Here is a 23,505-nt window from a genome sequence, read left to right as displayed (position 1 = left end):
CGTGTACACAAACACAAACCAGCACACAAATATTGAAACACACACACACACACACACACAATAACACATACACACACTCAGAACATATCAAGATGAGAGGAATGGGACACGCACAGATGAGGAGGCAGGGAATCATGTTATAGTTGGCTCTCAACACTCCACCCATGTCAAGTACTTTATTCACAATAATGTCATTTTCTTTAAAAAATCATTTTTAATATACAACACAATTTGAGACGAGACGATTTACAGCTAAACTGAGTTCCAGCTTATCTCAAGACCAAAGCAAGCACACATATGATAGGAAGATGAAGAGAGAAAAGACAAAGAGAGAAAAGACAAAGAGAGAGAAGAGAATGAGAAGACAGTAAGAGACCGAGACAGAACTATGCTTAGTATGTTCCAAAAAAAAAAAAAAAACGGACAATAATAAAAAGAAAAAAGTTAAAGGAGGATTAAATGAAAAGAAAAGAGCAAAAGGTTGGGTTGGGACAATGTGTCCACGGCAACCTCGCATGCACATCTGACAATTCTGTTCTGTGCCGCGTTTCACAAGTCCACATACATTAACACAATCACACGCGCGCGCACGCACCCTCCCCCCCTCCCTCCCTATTCCAGATGAGGGATGTCTCCGTCCGGAGGGGTGAGAGGGAGGAGGCGGGGGGCGGTGCACACATCACCCCTCCACTGCTCTTCCCCCTCCCTTTCTCCATCCACCTCTCTTCTTGCGTCCTTCCCATCTTCCGTCCGTCCTGCTTAGGAGCCGAGTTAAGAGTCTCTCTCTCTGGCAACGGCTCTGAGGTGGTCTTCTGTCCACCTGTGTGTGTGTTACCAAGTGTGCGTGAGGGGGTGAGGGAGGGACAACGTGCCAGCAGAACAGGCTGAGTGAGTGGAGCCTGGGAGGTGGGTTTTTCTCATTAGATCAGTTTCTACAATCCCGGGTTAGAATGGGTGGTGGAACACAAATGTGTGAAATTACATGAACGTTTGCGCGCGTGTCTGTGTGCGCGCTCACGTGTGCATTCTAGGAGTAGGGGACTTTCCGTTGCAAAAACAGAGTCTCGAGGTGGACGAGTCTTTGTCGGAAATGAGATGAATGGGGGGAGAGTGGGGACAGAGCAGAGAGGAGGACGTGGGTTGGACGACGGACACACCCCATCAGCCAATCAGCCCCTCCGATCCTCCAGAAAGCACTGTGGTGGATGGCGCCACCTGTAGGAAGAGAGGAGATCAGAAGCTGTGGTGCCATTTGTGCTCTTTACATGGATGCTTTTCCAAAACCCGCTGCGCGTGCTCGAAGCGGCTCTAAGCGGCTGCCTTCATTATGAGACACGGGCAAATCCTCATCACGAAACTCAATAACAGTCTCCTGGTTGTTCTTGTTATGGCTGTGCATTACTTTATCAGAATGACACAGGGCAGATTCAAAATGGCCGCCGGCGGGTCAGATGTGGCTGAGCTTAGCCTGGGGACGAGAGGTCTCACCTGCTATCTGGAGATGTAGGTGTAGGTGCGTGACGGGGACCGCCCCTCTGACTGCCCATTGGTCGACACGTTCAGGAAGTCCCAGATGAGGATGGTGTCGTCGTGGGAACTGCTGATGATCTGGAACTCGTCGAACTGCAGCCGGAACACGCGGCCCGAATGCTCCTGCAACGCACACGCATGCACAGATACACACGTGCGAACACACGCACCACACACACACACACACACACACCACACACAGGCAACAGTATAAGTACCTGACAAGCGAACAGCAGGCCATGGATCATCTGACGCAGAAAAGACGCATGTAGCATCCATCCAATCAGGTACTCACCACCAGGGTCCGCAGACACAGAGTGCTGGCAGGGGCACGAGGGTCCAAGGCAGCTTGCAGGTCCCACACCTTAATCTTACTGCACAGAGAGGAGAGGAAAACTCAACGCATGAGCGTGTGTTTGGGGAGGAGGGGGCACACATTTCTCTCTGGGCAGAAATGTGTGACCATGTGAATTGAGTGACTGTGTTTTTGGAGAGAATGTGTGTGTGACTCACCCGTCGTAGGCTCCGCTAACAATCCGTTTGTTGTCGAAGCGGATGCAGCGCACCAGCTCCTCGTGTCCTTCCAGCACACGCAAACACGCCCCGCACTCTATGTCCCATAACCTGGGGGCGGGGGCACACACGCACACACACCACTCTTATTATTCTCATTTCGGCTGTGACATATACGGTACTTGACATATACGGTACTTGTCGTTTCACACACTTACCGGATGGTGTTGTCTGAGGACCCACTGACCACCAGTCTGTCTCGGTACTGCAGGCAGGCGATGCCTCGTTTGTGTCCGTTCAGCGTGCGCACAAACTCGCACGTACTGGTGCTCCACACCTACAGGGGGAGGGGGGGAACGAGAGGCATTCATACACTCGGCGCAGCCTGCCTCCTAGTGCTTCATGGCTAGTCTATGTACCACACACACACGCCGCCCCTCACCTTGATGGTGCGGTCTCCGGAGGCGGAGACGATGTACTTGTCGTCAAAGTCCACCACGTTGACGGCGGCGCGGTGGCCCACCAGCACGCGCCGCAGGCTGATGTCGGTGGCGGACGCCATGTCCCACACGGCGATGGAGCGGTCCTTGGAGCAGGTGACCATCAGGCCGTTGCTGAAGCGCAGGTGGAGCACCGCCTCGTTGTGGTGGATCAGAGTGTTCAGCACCTCGCCTGACGCCACATCCCAGACCCTGGGGAGGGGGGGGGGGGTTTGGGGGGCAGAGAGAGATGGAGATGAGGGGGAGGGCCGGATGATGAGAAAAGAAAGGGTTAGGGAAAAGAGAGGCCAAGGAAGAGTGAGAAGAGGTGGTGGGGTCAGACAGGGAACGAAAGAGTGGGGAGAAAGAGGGCAGGAAAGGAGGATTGAGGGTATAACACAGTAAGAGAGAGGAGAGAAAGACAATGGAGTTGGAGAATTCCTTTTTATTTGTTCATTTGATCCTTATGAACACACACCTCCTCCACACACGCACACAATCCTCACACACCCCCAGGGAGCGGCCGTTAAGTGCAGCTTTTCTGGAGCTCCCGTTGTCGGGCAGCAGAGATCAAAACGGCTCTCTGGAAAAGCTGACACGTCCTCCCAAACAAGTGGCCGTCAAACCATCACTAAGGAAGTGAAGTCACATTTTCCTTGGAGACCGCCCAGAGGCGGGCAGCAAGGGGTGTGAAGTAATGTGAACGGAGGGGGGCGGGGGTGCTTCTGTGTGTGTGTGTGTGTGTGTGTGTGCAGTGCCAGGCGGGTAGTTTGGCATGCGGCCTGGCGTTAGAAGTAGCCCGTTACAGAATGTACAGTTACAGATTCGGGCTGAAAATCATTGAAAAGCTGTTTTGGGATGAATCTCAGAGGCTGTTGGAGCTTGGTGAAGTGCTTGTGTTCAGTCCACACTCTCAGAACATCCTGGTACACAGGTGTGAGTATGAACACCTGAAGCACACAAATGTCCTGATGTTTGTTGACAGATCACGGAATAACCAAGGGAACCCAGGGACATGAGTGCGTGTGCATATATACGTGTGCCTGCATGTGTGTGTGTGTGTGTGTGTGTGCATTTGAGACCAGTACCTGACGGTAGAGTCGGAGGAGCCAGTGACGATCACCCTCTCGTCATACTGCAGACACAACACTGAGCCTGTGTGCCCTGTCAAGATCTTCAGACACTCCAGAGACTGCTTGTCCCAAATCTGAGAGAGAGAGAGAGAGAGAGAGAGAGAGAGAGAGAGAGAGAGAGAGAGAGAGAGAGAGAGAGAGAGAGAGAGAGAGAGAGAGAGAGAGAGAGAGAGAGAGAGAGAGAGAGAGAGAGAGAGAGAGAGAGAGAGAGAGAGAGAGAGAGAGAGAGAGAGAGAGAGAGAGAGAGAGAGAGAGAGAGAGAGAGAGAGAGAGAGAGAGAGAGAGAGAGAGAGAGAGAGAGAGAGAGAGAGAGAGAGAGAGAGAGAGAGAGAGAGAGAGAGAGAGAGAGAGAGAGAGAGAGAGAGAGAGAGAGAGAGAGAGAGAGAGAGAGAGAGAGAGAGAGAGAGAGAGAGAAGATAAGAAGAAAAAAAAGGGTGAGGCGGGAATACATAAGAGGAACGGATAAAGGAGGTTTAGGATAGGTTGAGTGAGAGCAAGAGAGAAGACGAGCATGAACAGAATGGTGTAGAGAAAGTGGGGGATAAAGAGAGAGTGTGATAAGGGTGAGGGGGAATAAGGGAGGCAGGGAGAACAGGAGGGATAAGAAGAGGAGCAGTACCATATTTGGGTCAGAGGGAAAATGTGCCGAGCTCAGAGTATTGTTCATGTCCCATTTACCCACTGTACTATAGCTGCTAATCTGTGTGTGTGTGTGTGTATCACTTCAGTCTGGAAGTCCAAATCTTCTATGGGTGCGCCAAGTCTACTCAAGTACCCTTCTCATCCGGTTTCACTCTCGAATGCCTCCATGAGAGGAACACACACACACACACACAGCGTCTGGACTCGTCCTCCAGACAGGCAGGAGAAGAGGACTCATGAAACACTCCACAGCTGAGGACTCATGGCACGGGGCCAGGTGGACATGCACCTTAATGGAGTTGTCTCGAAGGCCACTGATGATCTTGTCGTCGTCGTACTGGAGACAGTACACTCCTTTACTGTTCTCTGAGCGACACTGGATCCTCTGCAGGTTGTGTCTGCCACACCGCCAGTTAGCTTCAATGGTCTGGACAGGAGAGAGGAAGAGAGTGGAGGGAGAGGAGAGCAGAAGGGGAAAGGAGAGGGGGGGGGGGGGGGGGGGGGTGGAGGAGAGGTGGTTAATACATGACTGATAAAAACAAACCTCAAGGTTAAATGCAGAAAGCAGATTCAAGGTTATGAATCAATCTTAACACACACTAGCACACACGCACACACTCGGATGAAGTTACAACAATAGCCTTACCTCAATGTCCTGGATGATCTTGGGGTAGAGGGAGTGGTAGTAGGAGTTGGGGGGGACTTCTGTCGTGCGGTTCTTGAACAGATACTTCTCCCTGGGATGACGGACGGGATGACGAGCCAATGAGCAACAAACATTCACTTGCTCGTCCAACCGCATGATGGGCTGAGTGAGTAAGGGGTGTGTACTGGGTGTGTGTGTGCCTGAGCAGGGGGGTGGGATCTGGGGAGTGGCTGGCCATGTCCTCACCACTGGTGTCTCTCCGACAGGCCCTTCCACAGGGGGTCGGTGCGGACCATGCGCTCGATCAGCTTCTTCCACAGCATGCCCTCGGAGATCACCCTCTGCCACTCCTTACACACCAGCTCTGCTGAGCACAGCGAGCGCGCGTCCAGGAAGGACAGGATGTTCTCCGCTATGTGGTCCAGGCCCTGGGCTGAGGGGGGGGAGGGGGGTTTGCGTTGGGTTGACTTGTGTATGGCACTGAATATTTCATGTGCATTAACGTGCAAAGGTAGGGTTCGTGTGTGGCTGTGTATTTGTCTGACGTAACTTTGGAGCAATGGAGTTGTTTGAATTGCATAGATGCGTGTGTTTGTGTGTTTACCCGGCAGTGCCGTGATAAAGTCTCTCTGCAGCATGGGTTTGAGGTAGGAGTTGATGTGGCCGTGCTGGTAGTGGCACATCCGCGAGATCAGGTGCTCCACAAACTCCACCTGGTCCGCCTCCGACCACTGGTCGAACAGCACCATGCAGTGCTCCTTCTCCTTGTCGTAGTTGCCCTCCGACGGACGCTTGCGTGAGCTCGTCACCTGCCCGTTGTTCAGCTGCAAACACACCGGACTGGGTTGTATAATACTACTAGAACATGAAGTCACAGGCTCTGTTAACTGGTTTTCTTTTTGGAGTGCAAAATGTGTGGTTCTGAAATTCTAAAAAGATTGTTATAAATAAATCACAACTTTTTCGAACCATGCCTTGTGACCTGTCCTGTACCGTTCCTCACCTTGAGAACTGTGTTCTTCTTTGGCGAGAGGTCGTCCACCAGGTTCTGAGACTCCATGACAGATGTGGTCTGTGAGAGAGGACAGCGGACATGCCAGAGTTAGAGAAACACTGTGTGTGTGTGCCAGTGTTACCAGGGTAATGACACAAACAAGGCAGCAGGAACATTAGCTATGGGAGAGTTGCAAACACCAGATCAGAGACATAACAAAGAACGTTTGACTCACAACAGACAATACACCCTCCCCCCCCCCCACACACACACACACGCACACGCACAGTGAGAACGTGGATCTCTATCTGCGTCTGTGATGTGGAGTCTGGACAGGATATTAAAGGGGGAGCAGGACGAGTGATGCAGTCTCCTGCACAAACAGCACTGCTGTAATGAAAGCTTTCATCTGATAGAAGCAAACCTCAAAGAAAGCGGAGAAAGACATGAGATGGGGGGATTAGAGAGAGGGAGGGGGAGAGAGAGAGGAGAAAAAGGGAGTGAACCACAGAGCGAGGGAGTCCCTCCATCTCAAACTGTCTTTTTTTTACCCAACATGATTAAGTGAAAGTGAGTGATGAGTTCATTGGATATCTGTGAAGTAAGAGGGCTTCTCGCTTTTTGTTTCCACAAGGCAGCACTAATCTAACACAGCACAGGCTTAATCAATATTTGGTTCTGATTTGTTCTTAGGAAAACATTGTTTTAATTGACTATTAGGATTGGAAGAGAATATGCTGGAAGGCTAAACAAACAATGGATAATAGAAGAAAGATTATGTCTAATCTAATGGTTTTAAACTACAGCCAACCGCAATCGAGTTGCTACAGGACATTTTTCAGCCAGCCTACCCAACCATATCAGCTAATGCTGGCCTTCCTACAATTTTTTTTTTTTTACAAAAAACTAATGTACAAAAAACGTTTAGGCTTGAGAGGTTAAAGTGAGGGAGAGAGATACTGTGTGTGTGTGTGTGTAGTGCTCTTTAATACACATGTATTCTGGGTTTGACAGGGTAGTAAAGCTAGTTGATGTCATTGAACTGTCTCTGCATAGGCCTAACACAGTCGCAGTCAAGGTCACAATGCCCAAGCACACCCTGGTCAGGTTAGATCAAGCACACAGCCAGGCAGGCAGTCGCACAGGCATGCATGTATGCAGACAGACAGGCAGACAGACAGACAGACAGACAGGCAGGCCAACCAGTGTGCATGCAGAGACAACCAGGGGTAGAAGCAGCCAGTCAGAGACAGACGGACAGCCAGGTAAGCAGGGTGCCCCTCAGGCTCACACACTTCTGGGCACACCTCCCAACACCCTCCCTCCCTCCCTCCCTCGCACCCAGAGGACATGCCTTCATTCTACTCATCAACACAGCCCACATTTGTAGGTGAGCGAGTTTAGGCAAATATCACCTAACTGTGGGACTCGAGAAGGAAAAAAAAAATATATATATATATATATGTATGTATGTTTTGGCTAGGATACAATGGAACGCCGGATCAAGTGAACACAGGTCAAATATGGTGGAGGGGCGAGAAAGAGGAGGAAGATAGGGGGTGGGGTGCCAGATAGGTGCTTGAGAAGTTATTTTTCATGAAGAAGGAAGGGAGGGTGGGTGATGGGGAAGAGAGAGGGGGGGGGTGATAGGGTTGCGTGTAACATATAAGGGAGACTGCACATCAGGGAGTTGGTGAGGGGTGATGGGGGGTGAAGAGGGGGTTGAGGGAGGGATAAAGAGGATAGAGCAGGCACCTGGTTGTGAGCCCGGGTGGTGGGGATGCTCTGCAGGCACCTGAGTGCACACAAACTCTCTGCCACCGAGGAACAGCCCAGCCAGAGAGAGCGAGGCACAGAGCACTGTGTGAAAGAGAGAGAGAGAGCGAGAGAGAGGGAGAGAGGGGGAAAGAGAGGAAGGGAGAGAAAGAGAGAGAAAGAGAAGGGGGGGGAGATATGGGGTAGAGAAGGGAGGAAGAGAAGGGTGAGATGGAAGCGAGAAATGTGGGGCAGTGAGAGGCAAGACAGCAGGAAAATAAAGAGGATGGATTGATGGAAAAGAGGGACAGGTGAAAGGGTCCAACAAGACAAGGCAAACAAAGGTTACAAAAAAAGTAGGAGGAGCAGCAGTGAGATTTGTGAAAGACATGGCAGATAGGAATGGGAGAGTGACAAAAGGAGAGGACAGGTGAGATGTGGCGAATGAGGGGAGAGAGAGCGAGAGAGATTGAACAACCCAGGGTTTGTGAGAATGAGAAAGTGAGGAAGGGAGTAGGAGGGGGTGGGGGGATAGTGGGGGGGAAAAACCAGTATTAGAGCTGCACGCACATTGGCACAGTGAGCGCTAGACGTACACAAACACACTTTTACATACACACACGGGGCATTGACATACACACAAAAACACACACAAAAAGCATTATTAGACATGAAGTGATTGGGAATAGGAAGAGGAGTGGGAGGGGCAATGACAGCTCTTATGTTACTACCAGTTGACTTTCACTTTGATGCCCCGCCTCCTGTTCAGTTATCCCCACTCTTATGGGAGTGGAAAGTGAAAAGGGTCATAGACACACCCAAATAGAATACAAATGCTGGAAACACACCTAAGCCGATGTATCATGTGTGGTGCTCTATTTGCCTGCCTGACATTTGGCCACAATGCGATTCACTTAATAGGACTTAGTATAGGCCTAACCAATAATTACAGGTGAGGTTTCAAACCCAACTGTTAGGTAGGGAACATGTGAATAGGCAGAGACAAGTGCAATAGTCCTGCATAAGTTAAAGTTTCCAGAACAGTTTGAATTGGGGATGATATTTTAAGTGTTGAGAGATGCTTTGCTGATGTAACTTAGAAAAAGGGATAGTTTAATCATTCACAAAGACGTCGTGTACTTTTTGTGAACTTCCTGTAATAGATTGTGGAAGAATAAAGTGTAATTGTGTAATAGTCGTGTATAGTGTGTTAGCTGGATGATAACATCTTAGTTAATTGTACTGGTTACTTACATATAGCTAAGAAGCAAGTTACATATTTTGTACTGATGTTGATGGGAATGGCCATGCTATTGACCAAAACAAGCTAGTGCTAGCTGTCATACAAATTTGCATGACAGTGCTACCAACCTGATAGCTGTAAGGCTACATTCCTAATTTGGTTGTAATCGAGTAAAATTGCTCTAACTAACATAAATCTTACAGAAGTTTTTACGGCAACAACATGTATTAGCTTGCAAACTGGCTCTATGACAGATCGCCTACCCATTTGAAGATTGCTACGTTTGATAGCTACAGTAGCTAGCGAGCTCAAATTAAATGCACTTCCTTTCTACGCTACGCAGTTTAATAAACACAGACCTGCAGTTATACTGCAAATTGTTGACATGATTAGATAATTGGGGGACTACGCTGTTTGAGTATATGTTTATATCTGGCTGTTCAGAATAAGGATTTCTTCCCAACCGTGACTATTTCACTAGCCTAGCTTAGCTTGCTGAGTGACACAGCGAGGGCCAAAGTGGCGCAGCGTCACCGCAGTAAAACGCTACCCCGAAAATCCTCGGCTGTTTTCAGCAGACAGTAACCTTTCTATAGCCAGGTATGTTCGTATCGGGCGAATGATTTACCCAGCTACCTTGTGTAATATTTATGAAAATATGAATGTCAACTTTATTAACTTTGACATCTCGACATCCTTAGAATTGTCGCACTCTATGGTCACCAGCGAAAATTTTCGATCAAATCTTCCCTCATATTACTGGTAGCTACCCCCTCCCCTTCCTCATCTCTTATGACCGCCAATGTTCAGGCTCTTGCTCAATTCTGGCTTCGACTCATAACCCCTACTTCTCTTGCTCAGGCCCGTTATTATATTATACCGTTTAAGACACCACTTCTTTCAGACTCTTACCATTAATTCCAACGTTTTGTCCTCCATCTCCGGCTCCATGTTGACGTTCCCCCCCGTAACTCGATGTGAAAATGGAAACCCAGCCCTGCGTCGGCGGCCCGCTAAAGCAGAGACGTCATTCACTTCGCTCAGCCACAGCTTGGCAGGCTTGAGTTTGATGGGGGTGGCGTACGTTAACGCCTCTTGAATGAACCTGATATGACGATTGGTTCGATTTTGCTTATGGGTGTGTCTCCACCGACTAGCCCTATATTGATAGGCTCGTCGTGGTACCAAGGTTTTCCCGTTGACACCCAAAACAAAAGGGATGGTGCTGTTGCGATACTGAAAAACGTTCTTCCGCACCAAAGCCAGATACGTTGTACTAAAACGCGAATGGATTAAACCATCGGGGCGGTAGCAACGACCCAAGGCAGAGGAGCACAATATTGAAGTAGTTGATTATGAAACGTCAGATAAAACGTATTTTCAGAGCCAGAACACATAAAAGGAACAGAACTTACAAGTTGACCTTCATTTCACTTACAATAATTTAAGGCTTGGAAGATAATTGCAATTGGTGTAAGATTGAAACTAAAAAACAGGTTAAGGAAAATCTTCATCAGGACTCTCTGCACTTCTATTCAAACACCTGCAGCCAGCCTTCAGGATAAATATAATCCTTTACCAGTGGTCAAATCTCAGGCATTCCTCTTTAGTTGCTTGCATCTAATTACTCCACATTTGAGAACCTGGAATATACATACATATATACACAGACGTGGTTATACTTATTATGGCTATGCAAGAACATGCAGTTACTTCCAGTAGCTTGTGTGCAATGTTTTTACCTACTCCTGAACAAGGAGAATCCATTTTTAGTGTTATGTTTAGGCTACCAATGACCTCAAAAATCTTCCCTGCTCTTTGGTTTAACAAGTTTTCATAGGTGAAACAGATGGGAGAAAGCCCCCAAGCCTCCAGAGAAAACAAACTCTACAGCATTGAGACCACAGTCGGTGGAGGTAGCAATGGTTTTCAGCAGTTCAAATTTAATACTTTTCTCCCCTTTCTCTACAGATACCCAGGTAAAAAAAATCCCCCACTCTCATAAAATACAACAGCAGCAGTTACCAGTAAAAAAATTAAATGCAAGAAAAGAAAAGAAAGAGACAAAGCATTGGAGAGAGACTGAGGGATGGGTGAGATGGGTAAAGGAAAGAAAAATATATTTCTTTTTTTGCGAGGAGGAGTGAGTCTGTTGTCTTTTTAAGACGGGGGGGGGGAGGATTCTAAGAACTTGCTGTTGTGTTCATTCCAATTGGGAGGGGAGGAAAAAAAGAAAGTGAACAAAAAACGAGTCAAGTCCAATCCAGCTAGGGGAAGGAACCAGCACTCTAAGGCAGGGATTTATTCAGGAAGGGCTTTCTCCCCCTCTGGACTGAAAGCAAATTTCACTCCTCTTTCGCCAGTGTGAGTGGTAGTGTGAATGTGTGTGTGTGTGTGTTTATGCGCGTGCGCACAAGCAAATGTATATATCAGTATGGATGATGGTGTATGTCTTTCTGTCCATATAGTCGATGCGGCTCCCCCTCTCACTTGCCGCGAAAGAGAGGTGGCATTTTTCTTTCCTCTTTTTCTCAAATTCTTCTTCGTTTGTTTGCTTTTCTTTTGTTTCTCCCAACATCAGTCCCCGACTACCTAGTAGTCATCCAAGTCGAAGAACTCATCGTCTTCTCCTTGGTACTCCATGCCCTGGAAGTCCACCCTGTACCGCAATATCCCTGAGGAAACAAACAAGAAGTGAGCTGCTCGTTGCGTCATCTCAAATTCTCCCTTTAAGACATCTAGTCTATTGGCTAATACACATCCTATAACCGTGGTCATTGCAAGCTTTACACAAATGAATGTCAACTTGACAGGCAAAAAATTAAAACCCTTATCCCCTGACACAGAAAGATTGCAGCTCAGATTAAGCTATGCTCTCCATGCCAAAAGGCGGCAAAGGTCTCCTAGCGACAGGCTGGTGCTATGGCACCGCGGGACTCACCCCCAATGCCACCGAAGCCCTTGACAAACTGGGACCCCTCCTGGCTCTTGTCTGTAACAATCTCCAGCGTGGCTCCGAACTTCTTGTAGTTGTTGGCGAACCATTCCAGCAGGGGCATGCTCTCCAGTAGCTCGTGCTCCTGCCCCGTCTGCACGCGCACACACACAATTTGTGGTAAAGAAGCTAAAACCATTGAATGAGGGAATACAACACAACACGATAGGGTGTGTGTACACTCACCTCCTTGTCAGTAAAGTGGGACTTGTCTTTCTCCTGCTCTGGCGTTAAATACAGAGTCTTCTCATCTGAAACACAAAGAGACAGACAAGTGAGTTTTTGTGTTGCAGGGGCAGTGTTTGCATATGACAGTCACCATACCCTAGCTTTCAGACAAACTACGGGATTTAAACAGCGCATGACAATGCACGTTAGAGTAGGGCTGGCGATAAGGGTAAAAAAATTCTCGATACAGATATTTATATTTCCATTCGATAACGATATTTAAGACGATGGACCACAGATCCGTAGTAGTAGCAAAGTAAGTCTCTTCCTCAACTTTTTCCCTACACTCGGCAAAAAGTGTAAAAAAAAAGTGTGAAAAAAAAGTGTATGCAATGCGGTGTGAAAGAAATGTTTGTGGCAGGGGAGCACGTACCTGGGGTCAAGTAACTTAAGCTTTTTAAAAACTTGCTTTTTATCAATACCTTGGCGCAAACTCACACTTTCTGCATGTGATTTAGCTTCAGGTGGTAAAAAAAGGTTTGTCGTATTACCAGACTTGGTAGCCACCTCTTACTAGACAATTTGCACCGAACATTGTTCTGCTCTGTCGGATTCAAAAAAGCCAAACCACTTCCAAATAACTGAAGGAAGACAAACCCTTTTTATCAATAATTTCTTCATTGGAAGTTGCTCCCTCGCCGTGGGTGTCGCTGCCACTGTTTTCGACAAAAAGGCGAATTTTCCGCGGTTTACATTAGCTACTTCACTTGAGGTGTTCAGTATATTTTAGAGAGGGTAGGCTACCATTTCTCTGCAACTTCCTGCTGCATCACAGAAATGAAATGGATTGCTGTTCCTAATTATTCTCTATCGACATAATGGAAAATTCATGGTAGCTGGAGGTCTCACGATGAACGCTATTGCTACGATCTCAAAGACAACTTCTCTGATTGGATCCCACTTCAGGATTGTGGGTAGTGTGGTTCTTTACAGGTGTTTTTGGCAACAACAAAAAATTATGACAATCTCACCCAAACACCCTTCTTTGCTTTTGTAATGTGATTTATAAGTTTGTGCATGTCCATGGACTTGCATTATTTTAGGGTGAATTTTTCTACACATTTTGTTTAGAATAATTTGGTTTTATGATTCTGTTACTTAGGAAAGTCACTTTTGTTTGGTCAGAGCGAATTATTCCCTCGTTTTTTGTCACTGGTGTGTCACCTTGCAGTTCAGGACAAAAACAGTGTGCGTGTGTGCGTACCATTCTCTAGTCCGTTGCTCTCTGCCCCATGCACGCGCAAAATGTAACGCATGGTGTCCAGGTTCTCATAGACGATGAGGATTTCCACAGCACCCATTTCCAGGGCCTTCAGCGTGTCCTCCACCCCAAAACAGTACTTCCCCGTGTCCTGGCTGATCTCGTCAAAGTACCGACCTTCAGGAAGAAGAGGGGAGGTCGAAGGAGAGAGAAAGCGAGAGAGGGGAGTTGAAGAGAGAGAATGAGGGAAAGGGAGTGTAAAAGGGGGGAGGGCAGTTGAAGGGAGAGGGGTGAAAGAAAGGTAAGAACAGTAATGGTTGGAGAAATTGAAAGTAAAGTATTTTGGTACTATAATGCGTTTCCTGAAAGGACAACACCATTCTGAGCAAACACGCTCACACACACACACACACACACAATCCACTCGAGTAGCCTGAACTCTAACCTCAACATGTGCAAACACACACCTATGAGCTTCTTTTCCTGGATGAACTTGACGTTGGAGAGGACCTCAGCAGACAGCTCAATGGCCTGGTTGAAGCCGTTCTCACCCCCATAGGAGATGTCCACCAGTTTCAGCACTTTGGCTTGTAACCTCTGCTCTCACACACACACACACGCACACCTGGGGTTAACCAATAAAAGCCGGATATTTCATACTTATGTTAGTAAGCATAAGAAACAATTCTCCCAGAACCAGTTCTAGACAAACAGAGTATTCCCTCAATAGTGCTGCGCTAGGAAACCTGCTTTGGGGCTTATGACCTTGTTGTTTATCCGTCAAATTATGCAGATTCGTCAAGAAATTAAAATGCATTTGAAATGTGATACGTAGAGGATCATAGAGGAAACATTGACTGCAATGTAGCAGATGATGAACATTCAGCCAGTCCTGGACAGTATTTGGATTTAATAATCGACCCAGGTCTGACACACTAATCTCTCTCTCACTTAGTTGTACAGGTCTCTTACCGGGTCGAACATGTCGGACTGGCTGAGTTCGGTCTTGAAGTCGGCTGAGCCGGCGAGCACCATGCCTGCCACGTTGACCTTGTCGTTGGACACAAACAGCTGGACGGCCGTCTCGGCCACCTTCCTCACATAGTTGTGTCTCTTTTCCATCCTCAAACGGGCAAAACGCAGCGCCGACTGCCCTCCTCTGCCTGACAGAGAGAGGGTGAGACGGGGGGTGAGATAGGTGAGACAGGGGGTGAGACAGGGGGTGAGATTGGGGGTGAGATTGGGGGTGAGACAGGGGGTGAGATAGGTGAGACAGGGGGTGAGACAGGGGGTGAGAAAGAAAGAGTTTAAGACAAGAACTACCAGTCAGGTGGTCTAAGGTATTTCAACCATGTACAACCCACAAGAGCAAAAATCCACTTAAGGCAGATAGGTAAGCAGGATCTATGATTAAAGTATTAATCTTAAACTTGTATTATTAAGTCTTAAACTTGACATTGTGAGTGTTTGTGGAAAGTAGCTTTCTGGGTGACTGGGTATAAGTATGGTATCATGTGATCATGTGGCAGAGATTTCTGCTGGTATACCTCAGTGTGTGAGTTAATGGGAGTGCGTGTTGGAACCAGTGCTCTAGGGGATCATACCGTGCTTCTTTGGAAGGTCCACAGTGAATTTGTGCAGCACCTCTCTGGTGTTCCCCTGGAGGGTTCCAAATAGGGCGCCGCTGCCATCGATGACAATGAAGCCAAACTTGCTGTCGTCAGACAGGAGGGCCGTCAACGCCTGCGGGAGTGGAGGCCGGCGGAGAACAGAGGAAGACAGGAGAAGAAGAGAGTGTGAGAGATGAGGGGGATGGGGGTGGAAAAACAGGAAGGGAGTGAACGTGACAAGTCTCTTGCTTAATTAGTAAACGTTTTTTCTCTCCCCCCATAACACAAGGACAGAGACAGAGCCCTCACCTCGGTGTGAAACTTATTGTCACAGAGGTACAGGGAGGTGTTGATGGGTTTGAAGGGCTCAAAGTCTATGTTGACTTTCTTCTCTTTGCCCTCCTCTGTCACGATGGTGCCACAGTACACTACTAGGCCATTAGGGGGCACTGGAAGAGAGAACAGGTGGGCTAGTCAGTGGACTGTTCACAAGAACCCTTTTTAAAATCTGAAGCAAAAATACATACCCAACAAGCACCTACTATTGGGATTTGAGTTAGGGAACCATACACAGATACGTTATATTACGGCAAATCCAGGTTGGCTATTTTACAATAGAAATCATTTGTCGAAGAACATTTTTGATTTAATCTTACACCTTTCATTAATTGGTCGTCTAGAAATGGGCTAAGTGAGAGTCGTAGGAACTAGCTTTGGCTCTTTACACTGTAGAAGTCCAATACCACATATGGAGCGGAACCTTGCAATACACTGTTAATGAAAATCAGGATTGGAGTTGTCGTCGAGGAGCATTGATTTTATACACTGAGTAATACAATTTTGAATGACTTTTTATGACTACCGATATTTCAACCAAAAAACATCTTGTTTAAGCCAATGTAGAAACCTATCTAGACAAACGTCATCTTAAACATAACTGCACGTAGCTTTGTAACAAGCTAGCTGCATGTAGCTTCCAACGTTACCACCCACACAGAGCGTTGAACTATTATCAGCACAGTGTCGCAGAGCGTGGAATACACACGCCGCAGCAAATGTGAGTGCCCGGTAAGTCTTTGTGCATGTGCACCACAAGTTCACTCACCTTGGTTATACAGCTTTAGTTTCTGCTGTACGGAGGTGATGGCCCCTAGCACAGAGACTAGCTGGTTCACTCACCCTTGTTATACAGCTTTAGTCTCTGCTGTACGGAGGTGATGGCCCCTAGCACAGAGACTAGCCGGTTCACTCACCCTTGTTATACAGCTTTAGTCTCTGCTGTACGGAGGTGACAGCCCCTACCACAGAGAGCCGGTTCACTCACCCTTGTTATACAGCTTTAGTCTCTGCTGTACGGAGGTGATGGCCCCTAGCACAGGGAGCTGGTTCACTCACCCTTGTTATACAGCTTTAGTCTCTGCTGTACGGAGGTGATGGCCCCTAGCACAGAGAGCCGGTTCACTCTGCTCTTGATGTTGGAGGCAGTGCCAAACTCGTCAGCCAGCATCTTGGCCACTCTGGAGATTTGGTCCTTAGGGGGGATGATCAGCGAGATCATACTGGTGCCATTACTGGTGGGGAGGGGGGGGGGGGGGCATAGACATGTGGTTAGACACCATATACAGTCACAACTATTGCCAGGTACCTACATACATGCCATCATACTAGCCCATACTAGGTTATCATACTAGCCCATACTAGGTTATCATACTAGCCCATACTAAGTTATCATACTAGCCCATACTAAGTTATCATACTAGCCCATACTAGGTTAGGCCAGGCTGATTGACAGTTGACCTTGTTTAATGTCTAAGTTATCAGCTGTCAGCTAAGCAAGGCATGGCGCCTTTCACATGGTAAGCAAATTGTATAGCAGCTGAGAAGTACAGTATCTCCCTCCTCCACAGGTCTTACATTACTCGCCTGCCCCCCGCCTCAAGTGAGACACGATCTTCAACCATGTGACCTCATTCTGATTTGGTTCCATTGAGCAGCTTGTCTGCCATCAAACACTATTGTGACACTGGTTTTGCTGGTTGCTAATTGAGTGTGTTTGTTGGGGAGGGTGGGGGGTTGCAGAGCTTACACACAACAGACAGTTCTGTCCTTGACACCAAGGACTGTGTTAATGTCCACTGAGGTACATTGTGTGGTTTGCCTTTCACAGGTAGTGAAAGGCAAACCGGTACACCGGACACGCTGACGCTGCACACGAACACAAGGCAGGCAACAGCACTGGGAGTGAATGTAACTAGGAAAATGGTCAGGCATGCGTAATACCACAGCTGGGGCGGCACATAATGCGTCAGTGAAGCCACTCACAGCACACATATGTCTCAAGGAGGCTGCGAACCCCACATATATCTCCAGTGAGTGTTAAGTGTGGTCTCTCTGAACAAGGAAACGCAACTAGCTAGCAACATGCCACGACCACTTACAATAGCTAGCAAGCACAAAGCTTCTGTCGCTTAACATCGTTACACACGTCACGTCACTATGACAGCTAGTCAAAGCGACTACTCAACTGCTTTGTCTATACTGCAGCAATGTAACACATTCATCCCCAGGGAAACACCAACGTGCTTCTCTCGCCGGTCATCACAGTAGTGCGGCCTCCATTTACCACAGCTATTCTCGCTAACCTGCAAAGATGACGTTGGACAGATCTGCAATGAGCCCCTTTTCCTACCACCGAACTGAGATTAATATTAATAGAATGGATAATAAAATGTAACTAACGCCGATACAAAGCTAGATATTTTGATGAAACAACCAATGACAGCTGTTAACAACCTAATGAGGATATCTAGCTTGCTTTCTAGCATAGCAAGCTAAGCTACCACTCCCAAATTCGGCCCCCACTCATTTGTTCCAGCTGTTCAGCAGTGGTCCAGTCACACCGGTCTCCTCGACACATCAGACGTTCAGCCAGTCACACACCTACAAACTGTAGCATCACGTGGCGATCGATCACTTACCCACGGGCAGCTTCCAAACTTTTAATCAGCTTCTTGATTTTCCATATCTCCACGTTCCTATCCGCCGCGCTAGGGTCGTCCGCCATCTTTCTGCTGTAATCGCTTCAGCACCTGAAACGACGGGATAAAGACGATGAGAACATGAAGAACATTCACAAGGGGTAAACACAAAGCCACAGCTGCAGCAGGCCTCAAATTAGACTGGGTTGCACAGTGTCTCATGTACCTCTCCGACCTCGCAGCGCGGTCACCGAGAGGCACCTGGCTTGTCCTGAGCTGATCCGGGTGGGGAGGACTACGCTGGCTGCCTGTCAGTTAAAGTGCGCGGAATGAAACTAGGCCTACGCACTCTTCCAAGGCCCTAGAGTCCACCCTTTTCCATTACCTAACGTTCAGTGCGACCTACTTTCGTCCCTCTTCACTGGGAACACCTAAAAAAGTGCAACAGTTAACCATGTCCAGAACTCGTAAGGGATTAAAAACAGTAGACAATACCGTACCTGCCTCGGGCAACGCCGCTCTCGGTCTCTTGCGCTATGGCTGCCGCGCTAGCTAGTTCGATGGTCAGAGAAATGACGTTGCCTATCTCCTGCCGGTTCCTCTCCTCCACAGTCTGCGCGTGGTACGATCGGACTCACATGTGGGAGGAGGTTAGAATTTCGGTTATGTTCACTTCCTGGAAACCGCATAGAAACGATGAGATACATTTTTGATTGGTTTAAAGCAAATATCCGTCATAGATTTGTGAACAGTGATTGGATCAGTGAAAAAGAGATCACAAAACCAGGCGGGGAGCTTTCTGCGCACCTCATTTGGGAGATGTAGTTGTTACTCTTTTGTAGTACTTACACCATATATGTCACACAACCTGTTTGAGTGACGACCTAGTCAGATTATCTGTGCGAAGAGGGAGAAACTGATGTATGACAGACTATTGTCTGTATGTTCTCTATTCTCTCAATGTATACAAATATTTTTGGAGAAAAACCTTTGTATTATTATCAAATAAAACCCATATATGTTTGCTCATTCTATATTCAGACAGGTGAAAAGATAAATAAATAATCAGCAGTATGTGGTACAAGGTGTAGCAACTGATTCATACCACTAGATGACAGCATTGAACTAATATAGAATGGATTTTGGGAATCTACACATTTGAATTTTTATTGACCAAAATGAAAAGTAGCGGAGGAACAATCAATGGTCGTAGTTATATATACCATTTACACCGACATTGTCATTGAAATGATGCACGCCACAACTGCTGAATAAAGTAATTGGTACTCACACTTTTGTTCTTTACACCGATATAATAACAGAATGACACAGCAGATTAAAACGGCTTGCCACCAGAAAAATCCCATTATAAAAGACACACTGATTCATTTGCTGCTTGACCTCGAAACCGGTCGCCTGGAATTTGCTTGAAGTGGAGAAAAAAAGGTGCCAGGAGGTACCTAAAGGTTCGGGAGTTCGATACTTAAAGGCCAACTTTTTGGGGCTTTATTTGAGCGCAAAATAGTTTTTGAGCCTTGTGTAAAATAAAAATGGCTGTTTTTTAATTGGTAAAACCTTGTCTAGTGAAAGTGATGTATTTATTTTTTAGCCCCACCCTTATCCTCGTTTTCCATTGTTATTCTTCACCCGGTGTTCCCGATGGCCAGTCCACTGCGGGGCTATTCCGCGGTAGTGGATTTTAAAGTCATATCATTTTAAATTCTCGTGCTGTCAGGGGGTGCTGCAGCAACCTCAGCACCGCTAGTTCCCGCAGCCATACATAAATATATGTATTTATTTAAACAAGTTTGAAGCTCATGATTCGTAGCCTACCTGATGTTTCTGGTTGGACTTGCACCTTTGTTGACGTGTCTGGCTCTGGCACACGCGCTCTTTTAGTGCCTTTCTGAAGCCAGGCTAACATAATTACTTACAAACGAAAGTCGTTTAGTTTCTAGGTTTGAAAGCAGCAATTAAAAGTCTGTTTTACACAGGCATCAGTTGATGCTGTCTAGATAACTTTTTCGAATCTAGCGTACCGGCAAGCAAGAATAGGTGCCGGTACGCAAGAAAAGGTGCCAGTACGCTTAAGAGTAAAATGTAGAGGTGCCGGTACTGAGTACCGGCCCACTTCGAGCACTGCCTGGAAACATTTACATTTAGCAGACACTCTTATCCAGAGGGACTTACAGTAAGTACAGGGACATTCCCCCGAGGCAAGTAGGGTGAAGTGCCTTTCCCAAGGACACAACATCATTTTGCACGGCCGGGAATCGAACCAGCAACCTTTGGATTACTAGCCCAATTCCCTAACCGCTCAGCCACCTAACTCACCTGCGAAACACCATTCAATCATGTGTGCATATGAACTGACAGGTAGAAAAAACTCCCTCATTGGAAGACACCCCAATGTTACTGTGATGGCATCTGCCATGAGACCATCTCTATGTGTCTCATCTCATGTGTCATGTTGTTTAATATGACAAGATGACACTCTCTTAAACCAAGGTTACTGTAGACTCACAATTAGCATTTAATTACCACTTTGCAGTGCCTCACACCGCATCGTTTAACTGCTACTGACTTTGGAGGGAGGTTGACTGTCAAAAGTGTCCTGGACAGACTAGGCATCTGCTTGAGCATGGTAGTGACTGGGCAATGAGGTGGAGGGAGGGTTGGAGGGAGGGCAAGGGGGTGGGGGGGAATATGTGTGGGAGGGTTATGGCGAGAGCGACCCTGCACAGATGCCGGCAGGTCCGCTCTGCTCCACTTTCCATCTGTGGCCATCTGCTACAACGGGGTGTAGAGAGAGAGAGTGGGAGCAAGGGAGATCTAACACAGGGAGGTGTGTGTGTGTGTGTGTGGTGGGGGGGTAGGCACACCAAGGTGTTCAAGGGCATCACTGCACTTGTCACCATCTGAACACCGGCCGAGAGGGTGTGGTCCTCGGTGATGGTGGGGGAGGGGAGGGGGCGGAGTGGTGGCCAGAGAAGCTCCAGTTGGGATGACTCACAAGCACAAACACAAACAACACAGTGCACTGTTTATGTGTCACACCTACTTGTTATTTGTTACTCTGTCACCTCCAGTCTGCTCTCGGGTTGTGAGGGTTTCAGTGGCTTCTTCTCCTGTTCAACTTTCAGCATGGATGTGTAAACTACGTAAATAGTTCAATCCAACAACACAGACTTCTGTTATTGTGACTTCTAACCCCAGCATCATGAAAAGACACGCTGATGCCCTAACAGTCAGGCTCCCCTCTGACACATTTCTCTCTTTGGAGTGCGTCTGGCTCAGCTTTCTAGAAAAACCTCTGAGCCCATTAGAGGGAATGTGCTGGTGGCTCCTTGCTCACTAATCTGTGACTCACTGTCTCTCTGGCAGGATAAAAAGAGCGGATCATAATTCGTCAACATTTCAATAGTATCTTGCTGAAACCCTCACATCCTTATAATTTTGTAGGTGTGTGTTTGAACATGGTGTGTGGCTGGTATCTTCTGTGATCTCCTAGGTGTTACTGTGTTTGTGTATGTGTTTATGTAGTAGGTAGTGCCAAGAAGTTACTGTGGTCGTATGTTTCCATTTTTAATCTCAGAGTTTGCATTCCAGTCACATCGATCCTTCATTCTTTCTCTCTTTCCCCCCCTCTCTCTCTCTCTCTCTCTCTCTCTCTCTCTCTCTCTCTCTCTCTCTCTCTCTCTCTCTCTCTCTCTCTCTCTCTCTCTCTCTCTCTCTCTCTCTCGTCCTCAAAGGCAGACAGGAGATTTACGGATCTGCTTCCAAATATTAAGTGGATTAATCAGGAACAGAGAGCCGGGATGTCATAAATATAAATGAGGGCTTCTGTGAGACGTGAGGCCAAGCGTACCCTCCATGTCCAAACACTGTAGGCCATTAGGAGTTTATCAGCAGTGGATTAAAGCCCAATAATCTCCTTTTAAGGAAGCTGGGGACTCCCAGGCCTCTGAAAATGATGGCTCTGATAGGGGTCAAAACAGGATTCGACATGGGTTAGAGTTGGTTGATGCCACACCCCGAGTTAGAGAATTCACTCTGGCTAAGCTACTTTTACTAATTGTATGAGGTTGAGGTTTCAGAATTCAGAAATATTACTTTGAATTGAACAAAAATGATGGTCTCCAAACATCTTTTACATACCACTTTGTTTGCTTTAAAAGGCAGAAAAGGTTGAGAAAATGATTAGTGTCTCTGAACACCCTCCAAATGATTGACTCCAACATCATAACGGAACTATGTGTGTTTACTGTCTCTCTGAGCTCGGAGCCAGACTGTTGTGTCAACACGTCAGTCAGATAATGGCTACCACCCGTCTCCTCCCTCCCAGGGATTCACTGTATGCTGCTGCATTTCCTATTTCCCTGACAGCATCCTCGAGGGCTCCTCCACTCTCTTCCCTTTGTCCTGTGTCTATAGAGAAAACAGACCGAGCTGCAAACACACATCAAACCTCCTGTGCTGTCAACAACCAGGTCCCCCAGCGAAAGACATCATCTTCTTTTTGTTGGTGGCTCGACCGGCCCATGTAGCTGCAACCATTTCCATTCAGCTTTCCATTCCAATATCTTCCCGGTTTGTTTGTTTTCTTGTGTCGACTGTCAGAGAATTGCTTGAGTTGGGAGACGGGGTTGGGAGGAGGTCCTGGAGATCAGAACCCGGGCATGAGTCTGATTTTATACCAGTGAGTTTAGCTCTCATGGTAATCCACGGCATCAATTACTGCATCACAGCTTTGAACCAGTCTGAAATCACTGTGACAAAGCCACTGCCATGACGGTAACGTACAGCGGGAGATGGAAGGATGAAGAGAGAGATAGAGAGAGAGAAGGATGACAGCCAGAAAAGGAAGGAGAGGTAGAGAAGAGATAAGAAAGAGATTTGGACAGAAAGAGTGAAAGAGAGACAGAGATATATAGAGAGGGGGAGAGATAGCGAGTGAGAGAAGGAGAAATTGATTTTCCCCCGGGTGCATAAATCAAATAGAGTACAAAAAGGGCATTATCAAATCGATGAATTTAATGCAGTATATTAAATGGAGACAATAGCATGTCTACTGAAGGGAGTCCACTGTGACGGATGGCGGTGGATTAATCCAAAGTCAACATTCGGATGAGGGATAAGCTAGTCTGGATAAAATGACACAACTCTTAAAGTCTTGAGGCATGACTGGTACCTCTATCATGAAAGCTTGTCTCATGTTCATGTACTTTGAGTGCATGTGCCTCTGAACATATGTGTGTCCATTTGCAGCAGTGCAGCTGTGTCTAGTCCACTTCAGCTCTGTGTGTGTGTGAGAACTTGCATAAAAAAGACCAACTCAATTAGGACACACCAAAATGTTACGGGACAGGACAGACTTAAATTTATTCAGACAAACATTGTGGAACTGTTACAATAAAATTAAGATATTTTCAGCCCATAACATTAACATTCCATTAGAACTCCAAAAGGGGAAATAAAAAATAAAACACTCAAGAACCTTACTACACTATGCTATGGAAAGAGCTACAGGAACCTAGCTACATTAAGGACAATCCATT

General features: G+C 47.1%; 2 protein-coding genes across 10 annotated transcripts; both read right to left on the bottom strand.

Moving 5' to 3' along the window:
- Positions 1-132: 132 nt before the first annotated feature.
- fbxw11a (F-box and WD repeat domain containing 11a) lies at positions 133-10,000 on the bottom strand. Of its 5 annotated transcripts, none has more exons than XM_084678351.1 (14): positions 9,848-9,995; positions 7,693-7,797; positions 5,947-6,015; positions 5,548-5,767; positions 5,190-5,376; positions 4,944-5,034; positions 4,587-4,724; positions 3,611-3,729; positions 2,486-2,735; positions 2,262-2,380; positions 2,044-2,154; positions 1,828-1,904; positions 1,489-1,658; positions 133-1,215 (listed from the first exon to the last, which is right to left on the bottom strand). In XM_084678351.1, exons 1-13 carry the CDS (start codon positions 9,884-9,886, stop codon positions 1,492-1,494), a joined length of 1,692 nt encoding a protein of 563 aa, XP_084534477.1. In that variant the 5' UTR covers positions 9,887-9,995; the 3' UTR covers positions 133-1,215; positions 1,489-1,491. The 5 variants fall into 5 exon arrangements, with proteins under 5 accessions (XP_084534477.1, XP_084534555.1, XP_084534709.1 ...); XM_084678429.1 differs by having other exon boundaries at positions 1,489-1,653; positions 1,826-1,904; positions 9,848-9,994; XM_084678583.1 differs by lacking the exon at positions 7,693-7,797 and having other exon boundaries at positions 1,489-1,653; positions 1,826-1,904; positions 9,848-10,000.
- An 848-nt stretch (positions 10,001-10,848) lies between these two features.
- Positions 10,849-18,600, bottom strand: etf1a (eukaryotic translation termination factor 1a). Of its 5 annotated transcripts, none has more exons than XM_084678076.1 (13): positions 18,448-18,572; positions 18,333-18,378; positions 18,174-18,255; positions 17,948-18,058; positions 16,365-16,540; positions 15,279-15,418; positions 14,964-15,102; positions 14,332-14,522; positions 13,827-13,956; positions 13,363-13,536; positions 12,117-12,181; positions 11,877-12,024; positions 10,849-11,610 (listed from the first exon to the last, which is right to left on the bottom strand). In XM_084678076.1, exons 4-13 carry the CDS (start codon positions 18,031-18,033, stop codon positions 11,528-11,530), a joined length of 1,332 nt encoding a protein of 443 aa, XP_084534202.1. In that variant the 5' UTR covers positions 18,034-18,058; positions 18,174-18,255; positions 18,333-18,378; positions 18,448-18,572; the 3' UTR covers positions 10,849-11,527. The 5 variants fall into 5 exon arrangements, with proteins under 5 accessions (XP_084534202.1, XP_084534285.1, XP_084534049.1 ...); XM_084678159.1 differs by having other exon boundaries at positions 18,452-18,567; XM_084677923.1 differs by lacking the exon at positions 18,333-18,378 and having other exon boundaries at positions 18,448-18,600.
- Positions 18,601-23,505: the final 4,905 nt, after the last annotated feature.

Source organism: Hypomesus nipponensis, chromosome 1 (genome assembly GCF_054491055.1).
Source record: "Hypomesus nipponensis isolate SF chromosome 1, ASM5449105v1, whole genome shotgun sequence".
Classification (NCBI taxonomy): domain Eukaryota; kingdom Metazoa; phylum Chordata; class Actinopteri; order Osmeriformes; family Osmeridae; genus Hypomesus; species Hypomesus nipponensis.
This window is presented reverse-complemented; position numbering and strand designations above follow the sequence as displayed.